Source organism: Nelusetta ayraudi, unplaced genomic scaffold, assembly GCF_046127955.1.
Source record: "Nelusetta ayraudi isolate G7.1 ecotype Tasmania unplaced genomic scaffold, CSIRO-AGI_Nayr_v1 ptg000005l, whole genome shotgun sequence".
NCBI lineage: Eukaryota > Metazoa > Chordata > Actinopteri > Tetraodontiformes > Monacanthidae > Nelusetta > Nelusetta ayraudi.
This window is the reverse complement of record NW_027466055.1, coordinates 5,795,404-5,822,142: the sequence shown is the minus strand read 5'-3', so window position 1 is coordinate 5,822,142 and position 26,739 is coordinate 5,795,404. Positions and strand designations below refer to the sequence as shown.

The window sequence follows — 26,739 nt, the reverse complement described above, 5'->3', positions numbered from 1 at the left end:
GGAACAACAGATACATGAAACCAACAAGTTAAACAAAACTACAACATACAAACACACTCACACACACACACTAAGACACACAGACACGCACACATTGGCTCCTTTAAACTTGAAATGAAGAAGAACACACATATGATATATTTGCCCCTAATTTAAGCCAATCTATTTTTTTTCTGACAAAAATAAAAACCTTCTTCTTCTCAAAACTCATCATAAGGGAAACAAGACTGCCCACTCCTGCTATTCTCCGCCCCACCTTGTGCCTTTCACTTAATAGATATAATGGAAAAGAAATGGCACTTTGGCAGAGCAAATGTATGGTGACTCGTCAGGGGGCAGGCACCGCAGGCAAAATAAATTTAATTACCAAAGACTCAGCAGACTCAGTGTTTGAAGAATCTGATCACAGTGATCCAATTAAACCAGTGCAGGACCCATATTTCCATGCAAAAAAAAAAAAAAAAGTCCATATGCAGTCCTGTCACCTGCCTCGGCATGAAGATTCCACACAGCAGAAACAACGGCTGAAGGATTCTGCACGTGACTCCATTAAATAATACAATATAATGTAATAGAGCCTCGATAAGATCCCTTTGGGGGAAACTAGTCCTTGAATCCGTCAGTGTGAAGGAACACAAACAAAGTTTCACAAACACGACTAAAAATACCTCTCACCACTCCGCAGGTCTGAATATGTATGTAGTGTCTGATCGGCCATATGTCTCATTCTTCTTTGTCATATGGTCTCATTTTGTAAAGGGATGTTTACCATGTTGAAGGTGTGATCTGTACTAATCGGAGCACTACCATAGGCTGAGGCTGGTAAGAAGGACGACCCCGCAGGTGAAAGGACACATGGATCGTTGTTCAGAGTGACAGGAAAACTGATCGATGAATGCAGGATTGTAAACAATGGGCCGCTACGTGTGGTAGTGTTGTAGTACTCGAGATTGGTCTCCAGTCTCAGTCTCATCTCAGACTCTCAGACATTTTGACTCAGTGTCGTCTCGGACTCTAAAGCATTTTCACTCGGTCTTGTCTCGGTCTCGGACTGGATGGACTCGGGATTTTTGATCAAGGCTGGTCAAGACTCAGCCAACACTACAATGACACAATAATAATGGAAAAGAATCCAGTTGCTGCCTTGTTACGCTCTGTTTGTGACACCCAGAGTGACACACCCCCTTATTCCTAGTTAATTTATTTTTCAATTTTATGAAGCAAAGTTTTTTTTTTTTTGAAAATGGTTCAAAACAGTTGGCAAGTTTTGTTATTTTTCTTTGATATATAAAGTCTTGGTCTTGTCTTGGTCTCAAACCCCAAATGTCTTGGTCTTGTCTCGATCTCGATACTCTCTAGTCTTGATAATGTCTTGGTCTTGGAAATGAGAATTCAGAGTTATTCACCCTCAGGCAGTCCTTAGGTGCCGGACCAATGCCAAATTTCTTTACAATAAACGTGCTCTTGTGCAACCAAGTCGGTGTCAGCGAAGATTCCATCATCATCTACATATAATCGCTGCTGAACGACAAACCACAACAGCTGCTCCCCTGCTTTCTTTCGCACATCTCTGCAGAGGTCTGCTTGGCCAAAGTTGTGGAGAGGTAGAACAAAAGAAGGACGAGAGAGACAGTGACGAATGGACTTGTTTTGTCCCAGTTCGATCCAGTGTGTGCGCCCTGAGCGAGGACGACACGAGGTAAGTCTGGAAAGAGGTTTTCTTTGGTGTTTTTGTCTCGTTGTGTCGTATCAGCGCCAACTGTTGAGCCTTTACAGCACATTTCCAACCACAACCAATTTGTCTACATTCATATAGACACACTCGTTGCTGCAGTCGTCCCACGATACCGAACTTTGTCGCCTTGTGCCTCTGGGCTACATGTTTACCTCGGACTGAACTGTCCCGTCAGGTGGCTCCCGAGAAGACGGACGTAAACGCGCTCTGAAGTTTTCGCTTTCCAGGGATTATTTGCTGCCACAGACAGGAAGTTCTTCCCGTGGGTGTCATACGACTGGCAGTAAGTAGAGCAGAACTGATGCGAAAACACTCACCTCGGCCGCCTTGAAATCAAAGAGAAGACACAACTATGACAAAACACAGCCGTTACATTTAGGATAGAGGATTACGGTGTCGCGCGTGGTGTTGGTTTCACAAGGCAGCTGCAGGTGTTTTAGTCTTGGCCCAAAAGAACCTCATTTGTCTGACGGCTGTTTTTAAAATTCCTTGAGCTCCGCTGACAACCAGTGCAGCTCATGTCTGAGACTTAGATCTGCGTGGATTCTCTCTCTTGCCGCCTCACAGTAAGAAGATTGTGGGTTCGATTCCAAGACCTTTCTGTGTGGAGTTTGCACGTTCTTCCTGTGTCTGCGTGGGTTCTCTCTGGGTTCTCCAGCTTCCTCCCACAGTCCAAAAGCATGCATGTGAGGTGAATTCGGAACTCTAAGTTGTACATTGGTGTGTGTGTGTGTCACCCTGCCTTCACCCTATGACAGCTGGAAGAGGCTCCAGCAGACGCCTGCAAACCTGAGTTCAGGAAGAAGCGGGTATTGGAAATGGTTGGATGGATGGATGGCTTTTCTCTCCCAGGCTGGTCTTCCAGTGAGAACTTCAGGACAACACAAACAGGTGAATGAGAATTCAGGTGAAGGATGCGTCAACGTGAAGCGGATCTGTTTGGTGTTCGGCGAACGGTGAGTGGGGAAATGGCTCAGATTGACCCAGATTGTTTTTTACACATTTGCACATACTTTATGCACATTGAAGAAAAAGTAGACTTTTATACAATATCTCACTAAATATATTTACATGACATACAATTCGCCATCAGTGCAATACATAGGAATGTTGCATATTTACCAAATGTTAGACTCTTTCCTTTATGAAGAAAAAAATAATTCCAGTGAAAGAAGCTGAAAGAACTTATGCGTAATGTAACATGTGCAACTTCCATATCGGCTAACAGCTCCACAGGAAATAAAAAAAATAAAGTCTTAGCTCCACCCTATTATTGATCTGATATTTTAAGCATTGAAAAAAAGTAATAGATCACATGTACATACATATCTTTTTTTTTTTATACATGTAATGGATTGCTTTTGTACAAATATCTTATATAACTTTGGCAGTTTATCAGGAACAAAGTTTTTGAAAAAATACGAAAACAATAATATCAAACTGTCTGCAATGTAAGCTGGCCTTCCAAAGCTCATGTTCACAGTGGTTGTTCAAAAAGGCCAGAAACTGATAGTCGGAGGGAACGAACACAAGGCCGAGGTCAGGCGGGAAAAAAACCAAATGAAACAACGAAACAAATCAAACAAAACATTTCCACCCTTTCTGCTAAGACTGTCAGCACTGGAGGTCGTCGTAATTGTTGTCATGTTTATAAAATTACAAACACCTATGAAGGTTTACATAGCAGTCATCGCCATTTAAAAAAAAAAAAAAAAAACTGGTTTTATTTTTCAGGTGCACTTAAAATACAAACAGTTTGAAGGCAAGGGGACAGGACCCTGCTCGGTGGTCACTGTGGAGACATGGGACGGACATGACCGAGAAGAGAACATGCACGACAAGTGCTGCGTGTGGAAGAACGTGAAGCCGAAAAAGAAAGACAGTAGAAGAAGAAGAAGAAGAAAAAAAAAGAAGGAGGGTGCAGAATGAATGACTTTTGCAACAATCGAAACGCCACACAGTCAGAAAATGACTTACACCGGACAAAAAGAATCTAGCAAATTTCAAACGTACTAAGTTCACCATAATTCATATACGTTGGTTTTGTTCTCTGTTGTTTTGTTTTTTTTTTTGTCGTTGTTGTTGTTTTTTTTTCTCCACTGGTTTGGCACTTCATCGGAACAAATTTTTATGTTCAAAAAGACTAAATGTTGTACAAAAGGTTTCTCATGTCCTGTTAACATAACTCAGAGAATATAGTACTTAATAGTAAGCATACGGTAAGTAAACACTTGTACATACTGTAGTTTTAAAATGAACATTCCAACAGATGTTTAACACACATGCACAAAACAAACAAACAAACACAACTCTCTCTCTCTCTCTCTCCCTCTCCCTCCCTCCCTCTCTCTCTCTCTCTCCCTCTCTCTCCCTCTCTCTCCCTCTCCTTTCCTGCGTTGGCCAACGTTTGGGCCTCCTTCCCTCTTTCGCTCTTTGGACGCTCTCGTCGTTTTCCAGCCTCGCTGCTGAAACCGTCGCTTCCCCCCCCCTTCACGTACCTTCCCCGCTGCACCTGTTAGCTCGGGACGACGCGACTCTTACTTGCATTCCGAACCGGCCATTACGACACTTCCTCGGTCGAGCGCGTGTCCGTCTTGAGACGCACAAACTCTTTGGCCACCTCGTCGTTGGTCCTTTGAGAGAGTATCCTCATGATTGTGAGGCCCGTTTCGTCCATGGAGACGCTCTTCATCAGCGGGTAGCAGGCCGAGCAGCTGCCCGAGTCTGCCAGCTCCCGCAGCTGGATGACCGTCATGCCGATGATGCGGTCCTCCCGGGCGAAGCAGTAGTCCTTGACGGCCACGTGCAGCTCGTAGACCTCCGGACCGTGTTCGTTACTAAGAACGCTGTGAGGGGGCAGCAGAGTGGAAGCAGAACGTCAGAGATTTTCTCGCTCTTCTTTGCAAGCCTGATCAATTACTGCAGCAGTTAGCCCGAGGTTGCAAAGTAGAGGGAACAGCGGCGCAGGGCACGCCAGAGCAAATAGAATCCTATCGAGTCGATCTGTTCAATCCTGCACTCAATTCCGCATCAATCAGTATTGAATCGACTAGAAGATAGAAGGTAGTGACGTAGTGATTTGTCGGCGTTGTTAACGAAGGGAGCGATTACTACTTAATTATTACTACTTGCTATTTGCTCTATTACATTGAAATAACACAATTAAACATTAAACACTCTGAATTCTGTTATAGGTTTTTGAGACCTAAAACTAAAAAATTTAAATCGCAGATGTCTGGGGAGACTTTTAGAGGACAGGAAGCAGAGCGTGAGCGCTGAACAAAGGAACAAAGTCACTTATTACTTTCTGCGTTTTATTGCCTCATGGGTGTTCTAATGACTAATTCAAACCAAATTCAACCCAAAAGTTGTTCTTGGTTCCATTCTTGCTCATCACTGCAGCTGGGGGCGTCTGGGTTTTCCCACCAACGGACTGCTGCCATCGCTGGACTATTTGTGTTGGTGGAGGCAAATAAATTAAACGTAATTTCCTTTTCTAAAACTACTGGCAACACTCGGCCCAAGTTGTGGGTAGAAACACTGTAAGACCGCCGCCGTGCTGTTCGGGCTCCAGTGTAGCCGTGACCACAGCACACCAGTGGTGACACTCGTCTCAAGTGACTGAACAAAAACACAAGGTTAGAAGACTCTGAGACAAAGCACGGTCCTCTCACGGTCAGCTACATCGGATCCTTTTTTGTGAAGTGTGCCAACCGGATGAAAAGGGCAGTCACCCAAAAGAAATACTTGAGCACAAAGCATTGAGGACACCCGCATTCAGCTCTGTTTGGAGCTCAATGGGCGCGCAGCTGGAAGAGACGCCAGCTGCTTGACATTTTCACATTGCGTTATGTGGGTGTGTGAATGTGGGTGGGGGAAAAAAACATGGTTTTGCACTTGAAATTAATGGCTGCATTCAATTGAGTCGTTATTCAGATGCAGCAGTTTGTGCTTCCTGACGACCACCGAACGGCTCCTTTAAATCCGAGAGAGTCGGAGCTCAACTGTGGCTCAGCCTCAGACAACGTCGGCGCAGGCCGCTGGATTGCAGGAGCAGAGGTGCTGCTATAGAAACGCCGCTCATTTACCACTTCTGAGAACTGAAGGACTGAGTCCTGGGTTCAGGCTGAAAGTGCGAGACGCAAAACGCTGCTCTTGCACCTCCGCAACAAGCGTGGGAGTGGACGCGGTTACTCACTATTGGAATGTTTCGTTGTACTTTGGTGACCAGTTGTTGTTCTTGGTCTTGGTGCTGAATTTGCGCTTCTTGTCAGCCAGGTGCGGCCCCAGGGCGTTGACCTCCACAAATGGCCGGAACATGGCGTTGGTTTGCCAGATGAGGTTGTTCACGCCGACCACTGAGAAAGCGTGAGGAAATAAAAAATAATTGTTAAAAAAAGAAAAAAAAAGCTCACTTCAAACGCCAAATGGCAAAATGAGTGGCTCTGTGACAAAAGAGTTTATTCTGTTGAACCAGATAACTGAGCTAATGCAGAACAAGTGGCGCGTTATGCTGAGACACAGTCAGGGGGGGGATGTAAAATGGGATGTGATAGCGGGGACATTTTCAGTAATCTGCAGCATCTCAGCATCTTTGGATGCCAGTGCCAGTGCATCAGACAGCGAGGAGTTATTTGTCCGCATCATTTTTGCACTGACGCGACTGGAATGAAAGTGATGGGCGCAGCTGCTTTGGCAGACCCTTATGCAATGGCATTAGGAAGCCAAAGAAGCTGTTGCATTTCATTATTGAGTCGTGTCGCTGTTGCCAGAATTGACTCTGAATGAAATGAAGGAAAATTTGAAGCAGAAATGAAGAACAAAAATGACTACTCTTGTAATATTCATAGTTCCAGGTTTGATTTGCTGCTGTCATGGTAATGCAGGTGGCGGCTTTTACAGTCACTTCACCCTTTTTCACTACCAGTGTTCAAGCAGCGAGAAAAATCCAAGCTATCAAAAAATAAAAGAAAACAATGAAATATCAAAGCATTTAGCGACACATTTCTTTTTTTTTTTTGTCTTTTACCAACCGCTTCAGAGCTATTCAACCTAAGTCTGCTAATTGAAACTGCTGCTCATCAGTTGGACTCGTTAAGTCAATGTCCAAATGTTTGTGCCAATCAATGAAGCACCTATTGCATACAAGTGAACCCTGCAGGTGCCTGAGGGAAATCAGCGGCGTCACCTCCGCACTGGTCCGCTCCGCTCTGTTCATATGGCCAGGGCTCAATTTAATCCATTGAATATCCTGCTCTTTGCTGATGTGGAAATACATAGAGCCCACAACGGACCAATGCAGAGCACACAAATAGATTCCATAATCTCTAGGACATTAATATCCTATTACACTGCATTGTTTGGTCTATTTTTGCCTCTTGATGTTGTGCAGATATGAATATTATTCACCGGCAAATGCCCATGAAGCACTGTCTGGGTCTCTATATTATCTCTGTATAGTTAGTATGACTGCTTTATCACCATTGTGCAACACACTGGGAATTGTTGTGCGCCACTCTTGAAGCATTTAAGAGGAGTGACCATTTTAAGCCAACATGACAAAAAACAGAAGCAGCAGGTCTGAGTGCGCAGAAATCTCACCCTTCACGCTGACTTTGTGCTCTCCTGTGCCAGGGTGAGAGATGAGATTCACTTGCATCGACACCTCCCCCACCGATCCGTTGGGTGACTGACCTGGAAGCGCACCAAGACAACAACGAGAGAATTGGAATCAGGCCTTTAGTTAAATCAAAGAGAAAAGAGCAGCGGTGGGAAGGGAGCCAGGGAGCAAAACAGAGAGATCAGGGAAGTCGAAAACAGAGAAGAAAGATTAGGAAGGGGAGAGGGGATGAAGAGGACAGGAGCCAAAACTGTGGGTGCAGCTCTTTTATTCCCTCCGCCTCACCCCCGCCCCCCACCGATGAGTTATCCAGGAATTGATCGGACGAGAGGTGAATATGAAACGGTGCTCTGCATGTCAAAGGCCGAGCTAAACCCGAGAAACAGCGGGAGGGTGCGGACACGGTTCCACGCTGTGGAGGCCTGGCGACGAGCGCAGCGAGGATCTCCCTCCAGCTCCAGGCTTGAAAAAGAACAAGAGGGAGGGAGAGAAGCGCTACATCTCCGGCTTGCAGGCCACTCAGGAAGCAGATGGTGCGAGGGGGGAAACGCTAAATAAATCATGTTCGAGACAATGAAATCATCAAACTGTGACGCCCGACAGACAGACAGACAGACAGACAAACAAAGGGCCGCCTGGCGTAGGCCGCTGGCAGACAAGCAGCAATTAGGCTTAATGTCACATCAGAGAGCGGAAGAAGGCGCCTAAAAACTTTGAGGCTGACAAGGCGGAGGTGCTTGTCGCGGGCGAGACGACAGTTTGAAATCGCGCCGGGTTGATGCTGACGCCAGAAAAACAATTAGGATCCATTGGCGAGCAGGTGTCTGGCTGGAGTGCAGGGAGTCCTGCCTGGGAACAGAACGGCCATATGTTGAACACGGCGAGGCGGCGTGGCTGATGAAGGGGGGCACGCTGATCCAATAGCTAATCAATATGTGGCGCGCACACGGTGCCCATTACGGCTGGTAATGAAGAAACAAGGCCCCCTGATTTATTGTAACGAGGCCTTAAGAGGCCAGGAGGGCGGCGCTGAAAGGTTACCGTTGCGCAATTAGGGCCCTGAGGGGGGCGGGAGCTGAAATCCTGTAGCCGGCATCTCTGTTTGCCTCTCTGATGAAAGCCGGGTTGTCCACGCCTCTGCTGGGGAGGCGTTTGGCGGCGGCGGCCGCTGGGCGGGGCGCTTCAAGGGACGTCAGGGGAGCGCAGATTGGACAGGTTTTGCACGAGGAAGATAAAGGGCGGCCGAGATCAATAAGGCAAACGCAACGATGAGGAGGTTTAGCGGACGAGGCAAAGCAAATGCTAATAAATGAAAGTGATAAGAAAAGCGTCGAGCTGTCGGCGTCACAGGCGTCGCAACCTTTCAGCAAATTTATCTCCACACGGGAAATACACAGATAAATTTCAGGGCCGGAATGCTCACGGTGCACGCGGCTCTCGCTGCCAGAGAACAGAGAGGCGATGGAGAGGGATTGATTCTCCTGGACGTGCGATGACACGCTGACTCGTCCAAAGCTTGTTTCTGTCGGCGAGCTAACTGGTGGGCTAGCCGTCTTCGACACACTATCTAATGCAATTAGTTTTTCTTTTGTACTTTTTACACTGCAGATAGATACTGAAGACATCAAATATATGATGAGCAAGATATATTCCATTATGCAGCAAAGAAAAGCATGTTCAATAACTCGAAACGTGCTCTTTATGAAAGGTGGCTATTTTGAAGAATTTCTATATAAAACGTGTTTGAGTTATTTTCCACTTTTATCATTCCCTACATAATGCCATGTGTGTTCATATGTAGTTTTGATGCCTTGAATGAAAGAAAAGACATTAAATTCATAGTGTGTCCAAACTTTTGATGGTAGTGTAGCTCATACATGGTATTTAACATATGGTATCTCATAACACAGTTGTCATTTCTGCAGCCAAACGTCCAACTAGTGTGCGCAGAGAGATGTAGTGGGAGCTCGTGCACTAGCGCGAGAAGGAGCTAAAGAGAGCTGTGAGATCGAGGACACGTAATAAACACTCGGACGGCCCATCTGCCAGTCAGCGAGAGCCAGAGCGAGCGCGTCGCTCAAAGCCTGCTTTCCGCCCAGCTGATTGGCTGATTGGCATCTTGGTTCCCGTCAGCGCACTCAGGCGAGCGGGAGCCACAAGCGCCTGACTAAAAGCCCACCTTCGACCCCGAAACCGCTCGCAGAATCTCTGCGGGCACCTTAAGATGTTTCCGCCTCGGTTCGGCGTTCGGAGACAGATGACGGTGGCGGGGAGGGGAAGGGTGAGGGGGTGCAACAGCGAGGGAAAGTGGGTCAACGATGACGGCAAAAACACAGAGAGGGAAAGGAAGTGAAAGGAGGGCAGCTTGTACAGTTACACCGTAACGTGTACATTTTCTGAGAGCATCCTGCCGTCGCTCCCATGTGTGTCTGCTGGCAGATGGGAGAGGAAGGGAGTGCTGGAGGGAGGGGGGGAGGGGTGTGTGTCAGTGTGTGTGTGTGTGTGTGTGTGTGTGTGTGGTGATGGGGGGCGGGTCATCATATGACTGCTCTGTAGTGGAAACCCACAGGCCACTTTAGCGTTTGCTGAGATCTCGCGGCATCACGTCATCTTAAAAAAATGCATATGTTCTGTTTTTAAACGAGGTGTCAGTGAAAAATACAAAAATATATTTTTTTATCGGTCATATTATTTCATACTGTATATAATGATACAGTAGCCCTGAATGTGGATCGGTGGATATCACAGCTGAGACAGCCCAGAAATTACACTTGATCCCATGTGTGTGTGTGTGTGTGTGTGTGTGTGTGTGTGTTCGTGTGCGCGTGTTCAATCCATCTCAGCTTGTATTTCAGGCGGTTGCCGAAGCTCGACGCAGGACCTCAGCACAAAACAGATCATGCGGGACTGGAATTCGGGCGCAGAGCGAAAATAAAGCATCAAGTTTAGCGCCCCTCAGTGTAAGGACCAACCCCTCATTCCGACCACACGAGCATGTTGTACAAGTTGTGTCCAATAACAACAAAGCTGCTTCACCATTTTCTTTCTGAGAAGTCTAAAGTATAGGCGTTCGGTTATTTGCAAATGCCGTCGCATCACTCGATGCTACTGCATTTATCTCACAGGTCTTTATTAGGGCTATAACAAGAGCGGCATAATTTACAGTTAATTCTAAATATCAATAAAAGAAGAAAGTAATTTGGTGGTAATAAGACATTCACTGGGAGGAAATAATTAAAGCAGGGAGAAGCTCCGGGCATCCAATAAACCACAGTTTATAAGGTTCCATTCTAAGTGTGTTTGCTAACTAGCAGGGAAGGTTGTGGCAGCGGCTTAGTTTCGCACGGCCTCCTTTTCCCAAGATGTTTCCTGTTCAAAGGCCTGCTCTTTAAAGTAAAATATACCTGAGCTGTTTCTTACCTTGAGAGGTTTGGGTGCATATATATTTCTTGATCAAGGCATCTGTAGGTTGAGTGTAAAGGCTGAGAGCGTATTTGAGAGACTTCATGTCGGGGCTCTTCTCGAGGAAGGTTTTCTTCAGCCCGTTTCCACCCGCATGGAAATATTGCTGTGGGTGAACGCAGAGAAGACAAAGAGAAGCCCTCACTCTCCGAGAATAGACTCGCATTATGTGGACAGTTTGCTTTCTACAGGGTTGAGAGCAGTGAACAGACACAGACAGCAGTAATTGCTACTTTCTTGTGCAAATTGCCTTGCATTTAAACTTGAACCCCATGATTGGATTGTTAATGCTCATTTGTAATTGTAAGCCTTATAGCCGAGGACCGACAAGGTTTTCGCCCCTTTCAAAGGACTGTCGCAACTCCCACGTGTAAAATGCTGGAGGGTGGCCGTGGACTGCTGCTGTTGAGTTGCAGAGATGTGAACATATGTATCAAGGATGTGTCAACTGTCATTATTCAAATGTGGCTTCTTTTTCGGGGAGCTGCACTTATTAGGGAGAAATAGCAAAACATATTTGCAATGGCACATCGTTCACTGTCTCCGAGGTATGCCTTGCCTTGGACATGTTCATGGATACTGGTCTGCAGACACTGGTGGTACGCGCTGGTGGTACCCAATGAATAACGTTGTCTATGTTGCCTTTATATGGTCTTGAACCAGACTAGATACAGTCGTATAGATAGTTGTAATGTGGTGAATGTTCTCAGTGACTTTCTCCAAACCCCAAATTGAGGCTCCAACTTTAAACTTCAGCAGGTTATCTTCAACCTAAATGCACTGTGTTGCGGCCATGTGGGTGGCGGATTAGCTGTGTTCATAAGCAATTAAAGATTGCGGCTAATGAAGCGACCCATAAGTGTAGATTCAATAATGACCTTTAAATCATATCATCTTTATTAAAGACAGAAAGTTACACCCTGAGGGTTAGTCTGACTGGTAATCATGAGTCGGGAAATAAATCAATACATCATCGGGTAAACACAGTGCTGTGCCGTGGCCAGAGTTTAGTCCATTCTTTCAACCAACAGACACATCGATTAAATATTTACTTTTATCACTTGGTGAGACTGACTTGCGTTTTTGACATGCCAGACTAGTGGTGACACGTGGAACTGCAATTTTGAGGCAATTTGAAAAATGGCTTGAATGTTTTCTGTCAGCTTGTTATGTGCGATGCAACGTGAAGAACTGGAATCCATCATTTCTTGACGTGGCTGCCCGACCCTCCTGGGGCATTACTGATATGTGCTAATTGACTGTTACTGATGAAAAATATTCTGCGACTTGATTGATCTTAACGCTGATGCTCCGTCCTTAGGGAGGCGGAATCAATTAGTTTTCTCTGCACTTTATGAACGCACTGTTTTCCCAGTGGCATCTCACCATAACTCTGCTCCGCGTCGGTGTGGAAACGAGGCCAGGCCTTCAAATTGTCTCATTTCCCTTAATGACATTATGGTGGTAAACTATCAGTTCCGCATTACACACCTCCTTTTGATTAGAGGCTTTAGGCGTCCTTCCATATGCCTGTAACAATTATACCACCTGGGAGGCATGTGGACTAAAACTGTTTGTTTTATTTTGCAATATAATATGAATTTATTTATTTCCCATTATTATTATGAGTATGCTAAATTACAGGTGTTTTATTCCTGTGCCTTCACACTGTGTACAAGCACGTGTATACAGCCCACAAACACCTCGATGGATTTCAATTTCATTTTTGATGATTATTATTATTTTGCTTGAGCGTAGCGCTACATTTATTTTGTGTCCTGTCTATTGCCGTTCTCTTGGTTCTCTCTCTCTTTTTTTTAAAGGTCAACTTGAGCTTGTAGCTGCATGAGCAACAGCGTTCTCCCTGCGGTACTCACCTTGATGGTGGGAAGCACAAGGTCCATGGCTGCACACTGCCGTGGCGTCAGACTTCTGGCTTCCTCTCTAATGACGTGTTCCTTAAAGGATATGGAGGCAAAGCCAAAATGTCAACTGAGAGCAGCACAGTTTCAAGATGTTTCTCTTGTTTAATAGCAACAGTACTTGACACAAATCCCAAATGATTCTTTGAATAAGTCTGTGACTGTAGTGTCATGACAAAATGACATCGAAAAGGTTCTTTAACTAATTTCAATCAAAGTTGCAGCATCGACATGGCGGAGTTCTCCCAACCAAATATCCGTTAAATCGCATTGAAATGTTAAAGGGAATATGATTCATCTTCACTGGAGAGGCATGGATGTAGAAGCTAGGGTGAAACGAAGCTGTGGCACATGACTGTGTCAGATGCCCCGGTTGCACTGGCTCTACTTGATTTGTTTTGACTCAGTTCCAGTAATGTCCTCATCTGGCGAAGGAAAAAAGTGCGATGGCCCAAAATAATGAATTGCTGCAGGGAGGAGGAAACACTTGTCTCTAATTAAAAGGCCCGTGATGCAGACATGGAGCGTTTTAAAGGTTATTTAGGACGGAAAGCAGATAAAATGCAATTAATCCTCGTTTGTAACACCTTTGGGTCGGGGGGGTGCAGCGCTGAAATGAACATGGGAGCAAAGGTTGCGTCTGTCTAAGTGGTCATGCAGAGTGGATTATATTTTCTCTCAGACACTGACCTCGATAAATCTGTTCTTTTATCAATCTGTGTTGCAACGCAGGTCAAAGGTTGGAGAGATTCTATTAAAGGAAATTCATGCAGCATGTGAGCCCTCGCTGTTTGCATTACTTTGAGTTCCAGCAGGACAGACACTTTCCTACAAACAAATTTTAAAACTCAATGCCTCAAGCTCCAGCATCCTTTTACATATTATTTCATCAGATCTCAAACCCAATCATTCCACAATATCTCATGTGGTATTAAAATGTGCACTCCTCATCGCAAAATCCACACACAGTGCAATGTATAGAGTAAAATGGATAGTTTGGTCCAAAAATTACATTTCACCCATTTAATACTCGTCCAGAACCTCTAGTGACATTTTTTTTTTGAAATCCATGTAACCATGCTGGAGTTTCACAGAGGACGAGAATTCCTCCAAAAAGGAAGTTCATGGCAGCGATAACCCCAACAACAATCTATGTGATTGAACAATCTAACTCTATCACCAGTCTTGTATGCGCTCATATGAACAACAACCTGGCCAGGAGGAGACTGTGGACATTTGGACTAAAAAACGTGGCATTAACATCGCCGTGTAGGTCAAACTGGATTGCTGCATCTTTCAGAGGCTCTTTCACTAGTGTACTTGTACACAACAGTGATTCCCTGCTTAGAATTCTTTCTTTCCATGAATCCCAAGAACAGATGCCCAATGCCACCAGAACCTACATCCACAAAGTAGGGGAGTGATAAATAAATAGAGCTGGTGAAGGCATGATAGAAATTGATCATCATCATTGATCATCAAATTATTACATGGGTGAAAATTGAAATACACGCATCCGTGCCCTGAAGATGATTCTCCCTCTCCGATCTCTTGTCGCGCCAACGTTGTGGCCACTGATCCATTCCAGTGCCTGACTCTGCGGGGCGTGAGGGATTAAACCTCCGATGGTAAAATCCACTATGAGACACCAGCCTGGCCAGCGTTGCACCAAGTTAGAGTATATGTTGCAAAAGCCTACATTAGATTAAATGACTACTCTGTGACTAAAAATACAGTACAGTACATTCTATAAAGTGACGACAAAGTCCAGATACTAAGTACTTTCATGGGTGCAGTTTGTGTATTTGTTGAGCATGATCTCTGGTATTTACCTATATTCATGGCCACATATACGTTCATGAATGAATTACAAGCTCAGCTGAGTGACTGTCCTGCACAACATTTCGAAGAGCCTGGATCTGCAGTACCTATATAATACCTGGGATGTGCTGTGAGCTCTATAATACACACAGTAATCCATGTTCAGCATAATTAGAGACATCAGTTTGTGGTTCCCCATAATGCATTTCTTCACCCAGATGACAATGCACGGGCTAAGCTTTGGGAAATCCCTTTAGATTCTGAAACTGCTGTACAGACATTCTATGGTGGGTACACACACATATACACACGTGTGTGTGTGTGTGTGTGTGTGTGTGTGTGTGCTGAGATTAGTAACACCCGGCTTGGATTCATTAATATATTTACCTTCAGTTTGGACAGCTGTCCCAAGTCCTTGGCAGCGTTGAAGATCATCTGCGCTCCTTGCTGTTGGCGAGTCGGACAGTTACCAAATACCATTAAATAAGAAACTACTATATGATATTTACATTTTATTTTTATTGTGCCTGTTGCACAAGATTCTATGCCATCGTAGATAGAGCAACATGTCAAACTGCACAATATTTTAATAGTTTTAATTAAGATAATAAATAATAATGACGAGATTTTCCTCGAGACTCCAAAAACTTTTGCCGAGACTTTGCAATGTTGCACTGCTATTTCATACCAAGCCCAGGAATATTCGTCATAGCCGTAAAAAGGAGGCAAGGCAGAGGCACAGGTGGAGAAGTAGGTGGAGGCCAACCCCAGGGATGGGAATAGCGAGGGGTGCAAAGACAGACAATTAATCAAACTCACACTCTGGTCATTTAGTGGAGGCAGAACAATTGTTCTCTCAATGCTGTTCAGCACAATTTTCCACAGTTCTTTTAGGACCCGTTTCAGCACGGTCTTCTCACAAATCTTGGCAAATAACATCAAACTGCAGAGAGGAAGAGAGAGAGAGGGAGAGAGAGAGAGGGAGAGAGAATGATTGTCAGGTCAGCACTTCACTCACGTGTCTCAGACTGAGTCTCGGCCGTAACGTCTTGGTAAAAGGCAGGAGTGAAACACCTTCTGGTTCATGGAATGAAAGCAGCAGCTTCACGCTTTAATCTCGGCCTATTGTGTGGCCTGGGTCTCAGAGACAGCAGGAAGGATTTGGTTTTTCCATATTATTAAGAGGATTCCCTGTAATACCCCATTGGCCTCAATGTCGTTTTTGACAAATGGTTCGGAGCAATTCCCAGAACTGAAGTGAACCCCCGTAATTCTTTTTAGGGAATTCCACAAAAGTCAAAACAATTGCCAGATTCCAAACATAGACATTTACTAATGATGCTCCTTTTAACAGCAACTGTATTCTGGTGAAGCAGAATACAGTCACAAGATCTGTGACTGGAACCTCCCCACTTTTAAGCCATGCTTTCTTCCTTTTTATTCAAAGTCAATGAAACCTCAGACTCTCACCAACAAATCACAGTGTGGAGGCCAAACTCTATTTAGCTTAGCCTTAGCTTGGCAACTTCTGGAACCCGACTGGTTTTGGAAGGCGTTAAAGACTACGATGACCTGGACAACTGAGATCCTTCACAGACATTGGAACATGTTTCAGTGTTTCCTTTGAAGGTCTCACTCTAACCCTAACCAGACCCTTGAGGGCACCAAATTAAAGTTGAACCATTCATTTTTGTTTTAAACTAAACTATACTAACCAGATGGCCCGCAGCAAATGTGAGACTTCCAGGGCCCAATGTGACGTTGGTTACTGGGGTTGCTGCCAATGACTTGGACAGTCCAGTCTTTGGTGCAGAGCTGAACTAGTTCCCAACACCCAGGAGAACACAGCATATACACCACTGGTTTGTACGATACGAAAAGAGATATTTTTGTCCCAATTTGAACCCCTTTCTTCAGAAGAGTCATGTACTATTTTAAAGGCTCAGCGTGCAAGATTTAGTAGCGTCTAATGTAAGAAAGCACACTGCAAACAGTCTTAACATTAAGTCTTGTTTTCTGACAAAAGGAACTATAAAACAAGCAGATCCGTGTCCTGCGTTACTGTTGAAGTGTAAGGACGCAATAAGGCAGTTTTCTCAGAACTGGACCTGCTTTTTCTGTAAACATACATTTTTATTATTTTGACCATATTATTTATTTTTATAGAGATGCTGTATCCACAGACTTATACATATACATATATTTTGAACGAATTTTCAATAAGTATCTCTTAATATTGCATGTTTGCTCTTCAAGGGTAAACTCTCTTGATGGTGGTCTTTGATATATGAGAGCCCAGTAGTAGATATCAAAACATATCAAAACATGTCTTCACGCTGGAAGTTTCTTTTTCAGTAGATACTCACTTTTTATCCAGAAGATCCATAAGAGGCCTGAGGACTGATTCTGCGTCCATAGCGGCGTTGCTCCCTTTGGCGGAGCCTTTCATCTGCACCAGCTCCTGGTTCATCTGCTTCACACAGTCCTCGATCACTGGTTTGAAACTGGGAGATGGAAAACAAAGAAATCTTTTACTATGAAATGCCATCATGTATTTTAGGTAGGGAAAGACACGCAGACTGGAGGAAGCACTGGCTCACCGCTGCCAATCCTACTGGATTACCATAAAGGTGTCAAGAGCACGCGGGTCTTTTATTCAAGCTGAAATGTTTAGTACTTCAATTTCATCACTAAGCGCAGTGCTCAGCGAAGGCTCAATTGTACTTTGAGAACTTGTCTGGCGGTAAGCAACCGCTCTCGCTGCACAGTGCCTTATATTAGAGTGTTGACGGTAACCTTGAAACACCTGAATGCACATCGACGCATGCTCACGAACGCTCACCTGGAGCCGAAGACTCCGCTGAGCTCATCCAGCACCGTGTTGAGCTTGTTCTGCAGCTCCTTCAGCAGATCGCTGGCCTCTGCGTCCAGCTGTCATCGGAAGAAAGATTTGTTACAACATCATTACACACCGAGACGCCGCCTCACACACCGACTAGACCGCCGAATGCCTGCTTCACTACAGTAGTGGGGTGAGGGGGTTGTTGGAGGAGCGCGACAGGCACAGAGGAGTAACCTGCCTCGCTGGTGGTCTCTGTCACATTCGGCCTGCCATCTGCGCCGGCCGTCGTTTGGAATACCAATGAGAGGCTCACCTCAGAGCACCGCAGTGACGACTGCTTGCCGAGTCATGAGACCAAGTGTCAGCAAAGCAAAATCCCAGTCTTACAGAAAGGAATGCTCTGTGCATGACAAGCAAGAGGCAGCGTGCTGTGGCTCATACTGAGATAAAATTGTATTAAAATCTTAAAAGTTTTGTATTTTGTATAAGGAGTTCATGTTATTTTTCTAAGCTGTGGTCGTGCTACCATACCTCATCAGTGGTCCTGATCTGTTACTGCTATCTATGGCCTGATAGAACACAAGGTTGATGGCACCCATCAGTAACCACAGGCTTCAAGCAAAATATTTGGAAATGATGTTACGATCTTACCTTCTTACAGTTAAAGATAGAGTAAAAATAAATAAAATGCAATTGTCCTTTCTCTTAGTTGGGTTTGAGATTAGCACAAAGCTAATAGTGCATGTCTTTCGTCTTTCGTTGGAGAAACCCTGATTTTATCTTCGCTTAACCAGCCAGTTGTGTGTAGGATATGCAGACGGAGAAGTACCACAACAAAAATAAAGACAAGGATTAATTTAAGATCTTGACTTGACTGGTACGTTGCACGGTTTGTGAGAAATAGCCTGTTAGCTAGCAAGCAAACTGTTACAGCTAGCACACTGTCATATGTTTCCTCTGCAATCCACGGCCAAACTTCTGTTACAGTAACACACTCCAGGCAAATCCAATATATCAGGATGGGGAAACCACGTGTTGGATATTACAGGGATATCCAACTATTCCTGTGGGAATGGTTGGCTTCTTATTTATATAAATTCATACTGCAAGCGGAAATCAGGCAACACATTCAGTCAGCCATGGATAGGAAAAAGCAAACCCCAGCCGTGCTGTGTTGGCCACGTATTGAGTAGACACATGGCTGGACATGAATATTTGTGCGTGTGTGTGTGTGTGTGCCTGTGTGTAAGACTATAGTGACTGCGATGCATGAGTGCATCTGTGAAAGTGTTTGTCTAAGTGCTTATGCTTCAGGTTTGACATGTACAAACGTCCAAATATTGATGTTTGGGATGGAGGCGGAGCGCACACACGGCTCAGTGCCGGCAGATGGATGTGTGAGGCCAGGCATCGCACCACATGCAGCCACGGACCGTTGCCTTGTAAACTCCATGAGCTCCGTAATGGAGCTGCCTATCTTGCACGTTCTAATGGTAGATGGCTCAGCAGGATGCCATGTGCCTTTGACCAGCACGCAACTCTACACACATGCCTCTGCGTCATGAATAGAGTAGATTTGTGTGTGTGTGTGTCTCTGTCTCTCTGTGTGTATACGCATGTGTGTACGTGTGTGCGCATTGCCATGCATCAACATGAAGAAGAGCTGCAGCCCATTTAATGTTTCTGTCACAAAGAAAATTGCCCACACAGCTTCAATTTGATACTGTAGGAGCACAAGATAAGATCTTCCAATGTGATGACAGAGAAAATACTCTCTGCGTCTGGATCTTGTATCAGTTTCCTTTTGGAAAGTTTGAGACCACGGCTCTAATCTGGAGCTGAGACTATGAAATCTATGACTTATTTGGAATTTTTGTTTTTTTCCTCTGTGTTTTTTCAAGAACACTCTTTGAAAGGAAATGCTGGCGTAGAAAATTCCCTTGGCTGCAGGATGAACCAGGACCCCTGTCACCTCATGAGAGAATCCATTCGAACTCTGTGTGCTTCCCCGTGCTTGAGTCAAATATGTGACTGGGAGAGATCTAGAGGGCTGCAGTCCTGCCAGCAAGGCTTCTGTCCAAGGGTGATCACAGAAGGTTTTTTTTTTTGCCTGTGTTTGTTCGGTGTTTTGGACTGGCACAGCGAGCCGGCCTTGTGTTTTAAAAGCATCAAGCATCCATCATCTCAAATGGGAGTCAATTCTTTTGTGTGTGTTGCCTTGAAATGGAAAAAAATTAGGCTATTAGCTATGACTGCAGAGTAGTTGTGACCAGTCTCTGGTTGCCAGTTTTACTGGGCCCAGACAAACATCCACAGTTTACCAGCTCTGACTGACAGCCTCTTGACACAAGTCCAGCTGGCAGTGGGCAGCAAAATCTCCTCACTGCCAGGCTCTTAGTTTGAAAAGCTTTTTGTCCAAACACAGATGAGTAAATACTAGTTTAAAAAAGATAAATCTCCATTTGAATACTAAGAGAGAGAGAGAAAAAAAAACACAATAACAAGCCCGACATCCCAAATAAACTGATACAATCTGGGGAGTCAGTCCATGATGATTCCATAAATGTAAATGATTATGGCTAATCTCTGTGACTGCTAATGCTTTGATAACAGCCCTCACTAATTACTTTAGCTCTCCGGGAGTTAATTGCTGATAGGAGCCCATTTAATAACGGATACAATGCTTTGCACAGAGGGAACTAATGGAAAACCTTCACCTGAAATACACCTTCGCTCGCCAATTAGTGATGAAAAGAAATTACCTTAAACACTCTTAAAGATTTACTCAGTAATGAAAATTCATTATTTCACTTTCTGGCAAGATGTATAAAGACCTCAGGTGCCATTATTTTGGGGGGGTAACACTGGCCTGGAGGTGATACAGGCTGGCGGGGAGGTTGAAGCGCCTCAGCTGAGGACACAGCTGGAGATATTTGCAAGTGTTCCAGAAGCCTGCTTAACACAGCTTGGGTGGAGAGGGGGAGGTGTTGTGCAGCTGCAGCCTGGGGGAAACAGTCGAGGTGATTCAAACCAAATGAAACGCTTTATTGCAAGCCTCTGACTGGGTATAAAGAGGGAAAACAAACCAAAAAAGAAGGCCATGGATATAAAAGATGGGATCTGGTGGGTTAAGCAATTCCCAGTACCCAAAGTGTGGGAAATGAGCAGCCTGGCCGAAGGGCTGATGAGTAGCTCAGGTTCAGTACGCTCAGTGGCACATGCTGCCGAGCATGAGGGCGTGAGGGGTGGCGTGGGAAGCGTGTGTGGCGGAGACGGGCTGGGGAGGGGTTTGCTGTAATCAGTGGGGAGGATGACGGGGGGGAGAAAAAAAAGAAAGAAAGAAAGAAAGAACGGCTCCTATTTGCACACACCTTACAGAAGGACACAACCCCCTCCTCCTGGAGACAGACAGAGAGAGTACAGAAAGGAAACGGGGACGGGGGGGGAAGAACAGAAGACACAACGACAAGGAGACAGAACGCAAAGGCAAGACAGGTGTTAGATACCGGAGAGAAGCGTGCACGAAAGTGGTAAAAAGGAAGCCGAGGCCGCCTCTTCTCAGGTCACACTGACAAGACACGTCGACAGGGGAGGGTGAAAAGTTTGGACTGTTTCAAAACCAACAGACAGACACGAAGGTTTTAACTCAGTGTTTGGGGGGCGGGGGGAGGGGCAAATGTGCTACACGCAAAAAGGGGTTTTTCGAGGTCCGGCTCTGTCAAAGCTGTACGGGAAGTGTAGTCGAGGTGCAAGTTGGAAAGATGCAGTTAGTGCTTGCCAGTTGGGTTTGGTACAGTACAGACGGCGGAAGTGAGTCCGAGTCCGGTGATGTGTCGATGCGTTTGATGTGTTTGATTTAACACCACACTCCCCCGCCCGCCCAACAAAATTAGAAATGCGGTGACAAATTGTCTAACACAGGTACAAGCATTGATCGAGAAGACAAACGTGAAGGTGAAGGTGACAGGAAGTCGGGGAGACACACACTGGGGCGGGAACAAACCTGTTTGCCACCCATGGACTCAAACATTTTCTCCAGTTGGACTCGAAGCTGCTGGATGTTGTTGAGGATGATGCAGGGCTGGAGGAAGAAAACAGTTATAATGCCGTAAGTACATCGATTTGTTACGTACACATACCATGCACCATATACAGCTTATGGAAGACTCAGTAGCATCCGGCGCCGAGGGGGAATTCTACATGAGACAGAAACGCACACATTTCTATGATGGCCTTGAGGCCTTGGAACATGATGTAACGTCAAACAATGAGTTGCTATGAGACTGGTGGGCTGAGTGTCCTGCACTGCAGGTCCGTTTTCCCTCATCAGCAAGATTCCATCTGCAACACGTGTGTTTGCAAAGGAATTATGGTGCAAGCTCACAGGATGTCTTGCATATGTTAGTCCCTTCCATTATTCTGCCGCTCTCATCCTAGAATGGCCTAGCGAAGGTCTCGTCTTCATCACCCACATTTGTTCATTCTGGGCATTTTGTGTCAATTTTACACCAGAGTATTTTATAGTCTATTTTTTCTGCTGCTCTTTTTGCGCATTGTGAACAGTTGATGGATTTACGTTAAAGCTTCAATGCACTTTGGCCCGTGTTGATGCACTACAACTTGGTGTGTGAAAACGTTTTGTTTCCGTATCTGTATTGTGTTGTGGAAACGGATCTCATCTCAATGAGTTCAAACAAATTAAAAAATGGATGTACATTAATAATGGATGTATTGCATGTAAATATGCAAGGAGCTGCTCAGACCCATGCATATTTTTTGTTCCATTTCACACTGATCCAGCTCTAAACTATAACACAGGTAATGGTCTTGTCGCTCAGTAGCTTACCGACACCTGTGACAGTCGACTGCCAGCTGGAATGAAAAATGATGCGTTTGCTCGAAAGCATGTTGCACGAACATCAAATGAGCGAGGATGGTGATAAAAAGTGATTGTATATATGTATATATATTTTTTTTTTCACCCCGGTACATCATCTGCAAAGATGGAGAGCTTCTGCGCAGCGTCGGCAGTCAGAGGGGAAATGCAACACACTAGACGAGGGAGAGCGCACACTGGATGTGTCGGCCATTATTGATTCCCAGCGCCGCAACAAGTTTAACAGATTACGGACATCACTCAAGCTGCTATTTGCGGCCCGCAGTGAGTAAATCTGCAGAGTTTTTAACTCTGTCACATGTTTCGTGAAGGGAAAAAAAGGGAGGGGGAGGAGGGGCTTATTTACACCACGCTCTCAAAAACGCACAATGTTGGTAATAAGCAGGAGTAAACTGATCGCTCGGCGTTGCCGCGGGAGAAGGATGATCATCGCCGCTGGATTCACATTGCAGTCAATATTGTCACTGCGGCGGGACGTAATGGCTTGCTGAGAATCAGATTTATGAACAGATCTGTGCAGTGGTGATTAGATTTTCAAAACAGGAGGAAAAATGGAGCGGCGACGCGCTCGCTGGGTAGAGCCATCATCCTCGAGGTAGCGCGCGAGGGGCGGCTGATCTCTCTGTCGCCGATTCTTCACGGTTGTGTATTTATCGATCTGTGGCGTCCAGCGGTGGGGCAGCGCCATGTAAGCGCAAAAGTTTATCTACAGATGAAATCAATCCACGTGTCCATTTTGCCTGGACATCTTTCTGAAGAGCAGGCGCTCTGGGTGAGACGGATCTGATCTCTGGATTTCCCAAAGGGTCCGAAGATGAACATGAGGATTGATTTGATTTGCCTCCTACGGTGTAAATGAAATTCTCTCATTACAATTGTAATGTAATGTATTTTCCCCACCGACCCGCAGTTATACCTTGGAATAATGACCTTGACTGCAAAGAATATTAAACCTTATTTTTTTCATTTTTAATCCTGCGATAATAAGCAAATACACTATACGCTGCCTCGGTTAGGATGGAATGTGGAGAGTTCTGACCAGTGCGCTTCTATTTCCTGAGAGGAGGGACATTTCATGTTTCCACTGGGTCAGATGTAATGAGCCTGTCAACAATGGAAGGGAACATCTGCCTCCTCTGCCTCCGACCCTCTGTGCTCTCTCTCACGACGTCAGTGTGGATAATGAGGATGCTCACAAGGCTCTGCGTTTAATCAGCCGTCACATTAAACAATGGACGGAGAGACCAGAAAATAGCAATGATTTTTTTTTTTTTCTTTCTGTCCTTTGGAGAGGCCATTGGCCGTGAGATGAATAATTGCAGTTCATTTAATAGCGACACTGTTAAGTGCATTGCGGACGTATGATAAGACCAGACTGCAAAAAGAAACTTCTCTGCTTAGATTCTATGCAAATGTCCCGAGACGCCATCATTATGGAAACATCTTCGTCCCACTCAATGTATCTCCGCTGAGACCAAATATGACCTTTGTCATTAGCATTCGCAGCGCTTGCTTGGGTACTTACCACATTCTCCTTACTCAGATGCAACGGGAACTCCTTAGATATGATTGCAGCATACTGCAGGAGAACTTTGTTGATAGTCTGCGAAAGGAAAAAGTCAAAGTTTAACATTTAGTCGGCGGCGTCCTTATCGATTTTCTTGCTCCTGCTGAGAAAAGTACGTCATAATCAGCGGCAGCATGCAATCATAAGCACTCTGACCTTTGCAAAGCGGCACATAAAGTGAGCCAAGGCCTGTGGGTTTGGACACTCCAACTTCTTGATGATCTCAAAACTCTGGTTTAGTTGAGTGAACACATCCACCACGGAGCAGGAGAAGAGGGCATGCTCCGACGTTTGCTGAAACTGTGGAAGGGAAGTAACGTTGAAAAGAGGCAGACGTAAAAAAAGAAACATAAAGGGCTTACCGGAGCAACAATAAACGATTCAACTGGGACCGTGTCTTCAACTAGCATGCCAAACAAATTAACTAGAGAAAGCAGATGCGGTATTCCCAGTGTGGACAGAGCAACATGAAGCAAACCGCTAATGGCCTCGACAGAATGTGGCTTTTTAAGCTTTGCTGAAATAAAGGAGGCTCCATAAAGAGATTCTCATCAGAGTGATCAAAGCGTGGGGTGATGGAGAAACTTTATCAGAGACATAAAACAAGTCTTTGTTCTTCAGTTCTCACCCTGTCTCAGTGTCGGCTCAGACGTCTGAAGAACCAAAATCAGTATCACATCATAAATTGTTAAAAGTTACACGAGGAAATGCGTTGAGCAAGTTTTCATCAAACTAAACATATTTGTTGGGGTTCGGCCTCTCTTCCACATGACAGTGGTGCTGTCTGAGTGGCTGCAGCCAATCACAGCAGTCTCAACCCGGACTTCCCTAGCGTGCGTGACTGCAACACTTGGACGCATTTAAGATCACAGGACAAACTACGAACTTGCACTGCTGATTATGCAATAACAACCATGAACAGAGATACAACGTTGTGTGAAAATGGTTCAATCTGAGGTGGTCTGGCGGGTCATCTTTGTCGTCTCGTTTGTCTGCTGGTGTTTTTTTTGCTCACTGCTTCTCTGCTCAGTTGAGATGAACGAACGTGTTCTGTCCCCGGACAACAACTCCAGCGTTTCCGACTGTTCATACAATGGCAGTTCACAGTGAGAACGGTTCCGTTTTCAGCAACTCATATCATGTGCGTGACCTTTCAGTAGCTCCCGTCTGAAAATGGCTTTTTGTAGGGATTTGTTCAATGCATATTTGTACAAAGAATTTACAGAATATAGTTTGACCCGCGTCTTGTCTGATACTACTGCCGAGTAGCTATGCCCAATGAGTCTCTTTCGTGCCATTTTTAGCAGCTCCCTCTGCCTTCCTTTATAGAGAGTCGGTGATGGTTGCAGCAGCACAACAACTTCACCAGGTAGAAACAGGGAAGCAGATTCCCGTAGCCTAAAGCCAATCGTGGAACGCAGGGCTTCTCTTGTTTTGCTGCAGGCTGCTATTTTTCCTTCACTGGTTCGCTGTCTTGGAAAAGACCTCACAGAGACATGGTACGATCTTTTCTGCGTTCAAAATCTGATTTTTACACCTTACGAGTGTGACGACTGCTGTCTAAATTGCTGACTGAATTCTGTCTTGATTTTTTTTCTCTTCTTGTGGCCCTTCTCCTCTTCCGTACATTGCGTTCACGCTGAGAGTAATGGAAAAAAAAAAAATCTGATGAAATGTAAAGCTAAAACCGAAGTACTCACCCCGTCTTTTTTGTCCCTCTCCAGGGCCCCGTTCAGGAAATCCATGGCAACGTCTTCGTTCTCATCCAGCCACTGGATGACAAAGGGCTCGAACCACCTTAGAGATGAAGAACATTGCAGCGCTGAGCAGTCGCATCACAGATGTAAAGCAGTTTTGACTGCTGTTGCACATTATCTGTCGGAAAGCAGTGGCGACATTTGCACTGAAACACAATTTAGCCACGGTGGTTTCAGTGACACAGAGGTTTGCTTACTTGATGCATGGCTTTAAATGCTATACCCTCAAATAGATGCCGAGATTTTGGCCGGCGCTGCATTTCAAACAGCAAATTTAGGCCACCGCGAAAGCTTCCACAGAGGACAGTAAAGGACACGGTCGATTGGATCTACAGTAAGACACTCCCGTGTTTGCTTCCGTCTGCCTCGTTTAACAAAACACACGGGTTTGTCCTCACAGCAGCGGATGCTGACGAAATAAAAAACAACCAAAAAAAACAGGAACAAAAACAAAACATGCCATTGTGCCCGAGCTGAGGGCATCTGCTGCAGGGAGCCAATAAATAAGGTGGGCGTGGCTACAGCCGGGGAGAGATAGGAGAGACAGACAGGCAGGCAGGGGCGAGAGAAAGTGTGTGTGTGTGTGTGTGTGTGTGTGTGTGTGTGTGTGTGTGTGTGTGTGTGTGTGTGTGTGAAAGCGCTGGTGTCTGTGCGCTGTCTACGGCTGTGCAGCAATCCATCGTGGCGGAGATGATACGTGTGAGTGACAGTGTCGGTGAGAGGGAGGCAGAGCTGGAGCCATTAATCTGATGGATCTGCAGGACGGCCGCACAGCGGTCGCCCTGCGCGCGCCTTTAACGGCCGCCGTTCCCGCTCAGCCGCTCAGGATTATGTAGGCGCGCTGGAAAGGGAGGAGGGACACACAACAGGCTGGCCGCTGACAGGTTTTTTTTTTTCGTTTTTTTTTTTTTTTTCCAGAAATCTGTCGAATCATCTCTGGTTGGACTGGTGAGTCCAAATTGCCTGCAGGGATTTGAGAACCATCTCGTCATGTGCACCAATGTGCACTGACTTTCCATTAGGAAGTGTTTTATATTTAAATTCTTCAAAATAGCCACCTTTCATTAAAAGCATATTTCAAGTTATTTAATGACTTTGCTGCATAATTACATGTAC

The 26,739-nt window shown here is 45.2% G+C and overlaps 1 protein-coding gene across 3 annotated transcripts in view; it reads right to left on the bottom strand.

Annotated features, from left to right (window-relative positions):
* Positions 1–2,723: 2,723 nt before the first annotated feature.
* The window catches only part of unc13c (unc-13 homolog C (C. elegans)), a 91,155-nt gene continuing 67,139 nt past the window's right edge, over positions 2,724–26,739 (bottom strand). For 2 of the 3 annotated variants that reach the window (XM_076051264.1, XM_076051284.1), the window contains 14 exons: positions 25,567–25,663; positions 24,023–24,166; positions 23,825–23,902; positions 21,406–21,483; positions 20,774–20,800; positions 17,403–17,491; positions 16,927–17,064; positions 15,380–15,503; positions 14,948–15,007; positions 12,695–12,775; positions 10,776–10,923; positions 7,337–7,429; positions 5,934–6,093; positions 2,724–4,581 (listed from right to left, as the gene is read on the bottom strand). In XM_076051264.1, the coding sequence (XP_075907379.1) occupies positions 4,296–4,581; positions 5,934–6,093; positions 7,337–7,429; positions 10,776–10,923; positions 12,695–12,775; positions 14,948–15,007; positions 15,380–15,503; positions 16,927–17,064; positions 17,403–17,491; positions 20,774–20,800; positions 21,406–21,483; positions 23,825–23,902; positions 24,023–24,166; positions 25,567–25,663 (1,603 nt within the window). In that variant the 3' untranslated portion in view covers positions 2,724–4,295. The remainder of the gene's footprint in view (positions 4,582–5,933; positions 6,094–7,336; positions 7,430–10,775; positions 10,924–12,694; positions 12,776–14,947; positions 15,008–15,379; positions 15,504–16,926; positions 17,065–17,402; positions 17,492–20,773; positions 20,801–21,405; positions 21,484–23,824; positions 23,903–24,022; positions 24,167–25,566; positions 25,664–26,739) is intronic. The other variant, XM_076051274.1, reaches the window with a different exon arrangement.